This window comes from Mangifera indica, chromosome 7 (assembly GCF_011075055.1).
Source record: "Mangifera indica cultivar Alphonso chromosome 7, CATAS_Mindica_2.1, whole genome shotgun sequence".
NCBI lineage: Eukaryota > Viridiplantae > Streptophyta > Magnoliopsida > Sapindales > Anacardiaceae > Mangifera > Mangifera indica.
Genome location: NC_058143.1, coordinates 8,064,846 through 8,071,687, shown reverse-complemented (window position 1 = coordinate 8,071,687; position 6,842 = coordinate 8,064,846). Strand labels below are relative to the sequence as shown.

At 30.0% G+C, this 6,842-nt stretch overlaps 1 protein-coding gene across 2 annotated transcripts; it reads right to left on the bottom strand.

Annotated features, from left to right (window-relative positions):
- Positions 1-1,264: 1,264 nt before the first annotated feature.
- Positions 1,265-3,271, bottom strand: LOC123220488 (transcription factor bHLH62). 2 transcript variants are annotated; one of them, XM_044642726.1, is made up of 8 exons: positions 2,765-3,271; positions 2,545-2,694; positions 2,396-2,461; positions 2,250-2,318; positions 2,095-2,166; positions 1,848-2,021; positions 1,684-1,762; positions 1,265-1,603 (listed from the first exon to the last, which is right to left on the bottom strand). In XM_044642726.1, exons 1-8 carry the CDS (start codon positions 3,119-3,121, stop codon positions 1,590-1,592), a joined length of 981 nt encoding a protein of 326 aa, XP_044498661.1. In that variant the 5' UTR covers positions 3,122-3,271; the 3' UTR covers positions 1,265-1,589. The 2 variants fall into 2 exon arrangements, with proteins under 2 accessions (XP_044498661.1, XP_044498662.1); XM_044642727.1 differs by having other exon boundaries at positions 1,848-2,015; positions 2,765-3,263.
- Between the last annotated feature and the right edge of the window lie 3,571 nt (positions 3,272-6,842).

Sequence of the window (6,842 nt, the reverse complement as noted above, 5' to 3'; positions counted from 1 at the left end):
CATTTAATCGTCAATACAACCAAATCAGAAACTTATTTATTGTGCCCCAATGAAAACTTCCAATCATGATTTATCAAATCAATAAACATACTTATGTATAACCATGGTATCCTTATACAATAGTAACTCATTAAATCATCAACATTCCATCATTTTAATCTTTTACACATGCAAGCATATTCATCCTTTCATAACAATTTACTATCTTAGTCAAAATGACAAACTAATACTCTACAAATAAATTTCTCCTACTTACCTAGTTTCCTAGCCGTGGAGTTTGATGATGCTTCACTTTCAGGCCTTAAAATCCCTTTGGGTCAGTCTCTGATGGTTGGAAAAACACATTAGGAAACAATTTAGGGTTATTTTGCATATATGGGTGATGCCAATTGTGCAGATCATGGTTCCTTTTTATAAATTTAGATCAAATAATTATAAAAATACGGCGTTCACTTTAATTGGTCAATCGTTTGTCACTTAATCTATTTATTAACATGACATTATTTTAATTATCCATTTGACTTTAACTGAACATGCATTTCATTATTTGAAACGATGGTTCAACCCCTAATTTTATGAATTAAACTTAAATTTTCATCATCCTCGTTAATATCAAATCATGCGTAAAGTGAAATTACTTAAATAACACTGGATATTACATATATAACTTTCTATATTGTCAAATATCATCACTCATATGTTATTAAATATCATAAAAGTGGTTAATTTAATTAATTATTCAACAAATAATCTTTCTCTCAAATTAGTTCTGCCAGTTGTTAAAATATAAGCATAATTGGATAAGTTAGGAGAAATTAAGAAATATCTGTTTATGAAAAAGAAAAAGTGATTTAAAACTTTACATGTCAAAAACAAAACTTCAAATATATTTTAACAAAAGTTAAATGCATCCATCTTGAAACTTTTATTTTACTATTTATCCATCTGGCCAAGTCCCACTCCCAACCGGTGCTTTTGATGTAATATTTTACTTTTGAAGACAAAAAGAAAGAAAAGAAAAAATTGTGTTAGTTGGTTGTCAAATCAATAGTTAAAATCTAAACAGTAAATTATAAAGAAATGGGGTTGGATTCCAGCTCAAAACAAATCATTCTTAATCATCAGTTGGACTTAACACACCATTTTGTCCCCACTTAACAGCTGGTTACGAGAAAAGTAAGAACCTGTTTTCCCACAATTCAAGGGATTTAACATTACATAATTATTTCTTTCTTGACCCACCTTTTTTTTATTGAAAGCAATGTAAGCAAGCTCATCATTCTCATTAAAATTGCCCACCTTTATTGAAGTGGACATGGACATTAATGAAACTAATAATAATAAACATATCTTCCTTGATTTATGGTAAGAAATTAATGAGGTTGATACAATAAGTCATAAAAAAATTTCCCTCAAACAATTTTTTCTTACCATCCCATTTTAAGCAATTAGCCAAATTAGAATGAGAAATAAGAATGCCCTCTTCTCTTCTTCACTCAAATCCAAGTTTATATACAGAAGCCTCTCTTCTCTGTGGACTGGGGCTTCAATCCAATTAAACTTTTTTGTTGGTTATTACAACTTGGTTTTCATCTGATTGACCCTGCAACAAACGCTTTCTTTCTATCAAAAAAGGTTTTTAGCTCAAAATCTTGAAGATTGCAGATAAAAAACTAGACTTACCATAAAAGGCCTGCGGCGGATTCCGGTTAAAACCCATTTGCACAAGGCTTTGAAGGTCGTCCTCCCAGAACGATGAAACCTAAAAATGAATGGCATAGTAAGCATTCGGGACTTGCAAATATAAGTTAAGAAATTAGAAATATTATTCTTCAAGTATAGATTACCTGAGACTGAGAGGCGGCTTCATTAATGGGACGGAATTGGCTCATTAAAAATTGATTTTCTGCAATATTATTATATAGAGGCAGCTCTTGCTGATGCCCAAAAGGGAATGTCATCGAAGAATCTAGTGGGCAAAGTGTAGGTTGCTGAGATCCAGGAGATTGAAACATCTGCATCTATGTAACTTAGACTCACATGACTTAATTTTTGCATCAAAATTTGTGTAAAAAAAAAAAGTGACCAACTTACATGTTTTGACAGGAGAGCATCCATGCTGAAGTCCATTCTTGGATTCATAGAAGCCAACTTCATGGAGAGAAACTGTGAAAAACAAAAATTCATCAAAACGAACCAAAGTAGTTGACTTTTGAGCAACTTTGGTTTCTGTCATTTGTATTTTTTACCTCAACTTGGCGCTGCAATGACTGGACGTAGTTGATGATTTCATCAAGCATGACTGCCTTTCCAGTCACCTGTTTTTAGAATTTATAAATCTTTCTCATTAGTTTGTGTCAGAAAAAAATCAGTGCGAAAAGCTGAGCATCTTTACCTTATTGCAACCTGGAACAAGATCTTGAAGGAACTTCATTTTCTCACTAATTTTTTCTCGACGAACCTTTATGACAAGACACGACATTGATGTCAATACAAATCTAAGTAAGTACACTACTTTATTAACCTAGAGTTTTGGAATCATACTCGTTCGGCCAAACTATGGCTGTCTGTAGCTTGACCTCTTCTGGCTCTAACATGAATATAATCTTTCGGTGGCTCTGGCTTTGAATTATCAGTTGCATTTGTCTCTGCCTTGCTTCTCTTTGTATCAGATTCCTCAGTTTCTACTACCAACTGAAAAAGATGATGAAGCAATTAATAGAATAAATAAGAAAAACACATGAAGAAACAAGATCAATGTTACCTTTGGTCTTGGAATTGATTTTCTTTTTCTGGGATTAGAATCAGTTTGGGTTTTTGGGATCTGCTCTGAGAATGAAGAGTCCTCAGGCGTTGAAGGCCTACTGAATTTCTTACGCCCATCTTGAGATCCACCATGCTTTTCTGATTCAAATGGAATTGAGAAAGGATTATTAAGGTAAGACTGAGGTGAAATATCAGAAGAATTACAGATGTTTCCAAGTCTTCCAATAACTTTTCTGATCATAAAAGTATGGGCAGGAATGACAGAGCCATTGGATGCTGCTGGAGATGTAACAATGGAGCTCAAACCAGACTCAAAGGGATCGTTTTGATCCTTCCAATTCGATTGAATTTCCATGGAAATGGTAAGGTAATGATGGTTCTGTTTCTGGTTTGTTATTAAGTAAACAGAACAAGCAGAGATGGAAAAAGAGGAAAGTAGCGAGAAGCAAGAAAAGTAAAGAGACGAAAATGTCTGTGTCTGTTTGACCTTTTATTTATTTGTTTTAATTTAATTTTTAAGAAATAAAAAATGTCATTATTATCACACAAATCTCCGCCTAAAACTGCGTAATAGATTAAACGGAGAGGCTTTTCGTTGCCGGGCCTTCAACGTCAAGCTGCTTGCATCTCTCTTCTCTCCATCCCCAGATTTATCTCTATACACTTCACAAGTTAAAACAATCAAATTTATAGTGTAATGATATTATTTATTTATTTAATTATATAGCTAATATATATATATATATAGACAATTTATAGTATAGTATAATTTAAAAATTTTTTTAAATCAAATTTAAAAAAAAAAACGTTTAGAAAAATTCCCACCAAACCATTTAGATTTTAAATCAAATTAAAAAATTATGATTTGGTTCTGTTTGAATTATAATTTAAATTTATTAAAAATTATTTGCTTCCAAATATTTTCAACTTAATAAATAATATTTAATTATAGTTATTTAGGTAATGAAATAAATATATTAAATATATATAAAATACATTGACAATAAAAATGTAAAAAAAAAAAATATTCAAAAAAAAAGTAATACAAACTCATAATTTATTGTATTATGTTCAATTTTTTTTGCATGTAATGGTTATATTTGAAATCATTGAAAAGTATATTAAAATTTAAAAAATTTTAATAACACTTTCAAACTTTTTTTGAATTACCAAAAACCCCTTGAAAAAATTATAAATACCACTAAAATTTTTAAAAATTATAAAACATTTCCAAACACACAATGATACGTTGGCATCCATATATATACTTGTACTTATAATTTTTTTCTATTTTTAATTGAAGTTAGTATAAATTAGGGATACAAAAAATTATTTAATAAAATTTTTGGGACAAAATATTTTTTAGGTTTAGGGTTTTTTGTCTTTTTAATTATTTTATTAAAAATTCATAAATTTAAGGAATGGGTGAGAAAATGGCCATTTTATTTTTTTAAGTTTAAAGGATAAAAATATGTCATTTCACTTAACCTTAGGTGGGAAATAGTCATTTAACTTATATATATTTTTAAAAAAATATAGTTTATAATTTGGTATAGTTTAAAAACTGTCAAAACTATAAACAAAACCGTAAACCATTTCACTAAAATTTATTATCCTAAATCAAACCTTTTATTAATCAAGCTAAACTGTAATTTTTTAAAGATTTAATCCGACTTTATAGTTTGAAACAAATTATACATACCTCTAATTTTTTTAGTATTCAAACTTCTATGTTGATTTTTTAAAACCATTACACACCGAAAACTTACCAAATTCAATAGTTTATCTTTTTGTCAACTATTTTCTTTATTTCACTTTGTTATTGTTCTCCTTTGTCATTGTTATTCGCTATTGTTTTTCATTAATTTTGATACGGGACATACTGAGATGTAAATATTAGAAACATATCAATGAAGATCTATTCATCCAAATAGATAGCCACCATGACAACGTGACTATGTGACTAGATTTGTTGGTAAGGGACAAACTTTCAGTATGCCTCAAGAAAAATAATGTTATAGTGTGACGGGGAGCTTCTCACATAATTTATAAAGTGTTGTAGTATGGTTATGTGATTATGTGTGACTACGAACACTTGGCTGTAGCTTATTGGTTGCAAAACCTTTCTTTTTATTTGGTAAATTGACTTTATATTGTTGGATGGAATGACTTAAGGGATATTGAATGATTTTATATAAAATTATTTTCCCTCCTTTCTTACATAACATTTGACTCCTTAACAGCCTTTATAGTCAAGTCAACTTCATTCTCTAAATTAGCATACACCTCTGGTTCAACCAACAACACATGAAGCCTTACTCAAAACAACTTTGCAAAAAAGACTTAAACTCTAGTGACTTGATTAGAAAGTGATTCAAATTGATGAAGATAATCATCCAAAGTTGATGTTTAAGAGAGCTTTGAGAGTTCACCTTTTAGATCTCGATACTATGAACATCCAAAACGATGTTAAGAACTTTTTGTAAATGCTTGCCAAAAGGTTAATGGATGATTCTTTTCCAACCAACGAAACCAAGCTAGACCTGGTCTATCCATGTAGAAGGATGAAATTGAGAGGTGTTGCTCATTAGAAGCCTCATGGAAATTGAAATATTGATTGACCTTATAAATCCAATCTTGAAGTTTAGATCCACTGAAACGAGGAAAATCCAACTTAATCGCATTAAGCAAGGCATCATTAGATTGACTCAGAATGGAAACATATCAGAACGATTCTCTTTGGTCGATAACTCCTTTGAATTCACAAATTCCATATTACGAAGGTTCTGGTCAAGACAACCTTCTAGAATTGCCAATTTCAGACTTTTTTCCTTTATAACAATAGAAAAGGTCACCATCTGCTCCCCTTGAGCCTTGATTTGAGCCATATAATCTTTAGTCATGTGAGTTGAAACTTTGTTATTGTCTTCCATGATTCATTCTCTCTTAATGAAAGCATCAAATTTATGATAAGCAAAGCAATTGGATAATTTGAGGATGTCCATAACTCCAAAAATTCTACAAAAAAATTGAAAAAGGCAGATCAACAAAGAGAAGGAAGAAGGGAAGGAAAATAATTTTGTGTAAAATCATTCAATATCCCGTAGTTCATTCCATCCAGCAATAGAAAGTCAATTTACTAAACAAAAATAAAGGTTTTGCAACCAACAAGCGACAACCAAGTGTTTGTAGCCATACATAATTACATAACAATATTGCAGCACTTTCTAAATTATGTGAGATGCTCTACTTCACACATCAACATTATTTTTCTTGAGGCATATTGGAAGTTTGTCCCTTATCAACAATCTAGTCACATAGCCACGCTGCCATGCTAGCTATCTACGTGAATGAATAGATCTCCATTGGTATGTTTCTAATATCTCTGCCTTAGTATCGTATCATATTTCACTATGAATAAGGATCTAAAAAAAGGTTAGTTATGACTTTTCTTAGTTTATTTAAACAAATTTTACAACTTAATATAGTGTTAATGTCAGGGATTTATGTTTTAATTTTAAAAAGAACTGAGTTTTGGATTTAGGCATGAATTTTATGGATTTTATAGATTTTTATTGATTATGGGCTTCATTTTAATTTTTGAAAGGAAATTCAAACATTAGAGTGATAGGCTAATAGTCAAGGAACATTAAGCATTTTACTCTAATTTATGAAATGAAGGGTAACTGAAAACTTTATACTCTAAGGTGGTTAATGTAATAATTCATAGAGTATTCTAATTGTTGAAATACAATGTAAGTGAAACTTTATGCTATAAAGGTTTTTTTTTTTTTTTTTTTGTAATTTTACATATAACACCCTATTTCTAGATCATACCTTTAGGGGTAACTTGCTAGGATAATGTGTCATGGATGCAATAAAAACTCTCATAATTGCATTTTCAAAAGTAACTTTTATAAAATACCTCAATGAATTTATGTAAATAAGAAATTTTGCTAAAGGTGTCATATAACATTAAACATCTAACTCAAATCCTTAATTACCAAAAATGTAATAAAATGCATGAAATGACCCAAAGTAACTCTCAAAATAAAATTTATAATAAAATAAAATAA

Bases quoted from the DNA above. Each gene is read 5' to 3' on its own strand.
- LOC123220488 (XM_044642726.1), bottom strand. From the start codon at position 3,121: ATGGAAATTCAATCGAATTGGAAGGATCAAAACGATCCCTTTGAGTCT. The intron at 2,462-2,544 runs GTATGATTCCAA...CTTGTCATAAAG, and splicing joins GCCATAGTTTGGCCGAACGA to GTTCGTCGAGAAAAAATTAG. The intron at 1,763-1,847 runs GTAATCTATACT...ATTCATTTTTAG, and splicing joins AAGCCGCCTCTCAGTCTCAG to GTTTCATCGTTCTGGGAGGA.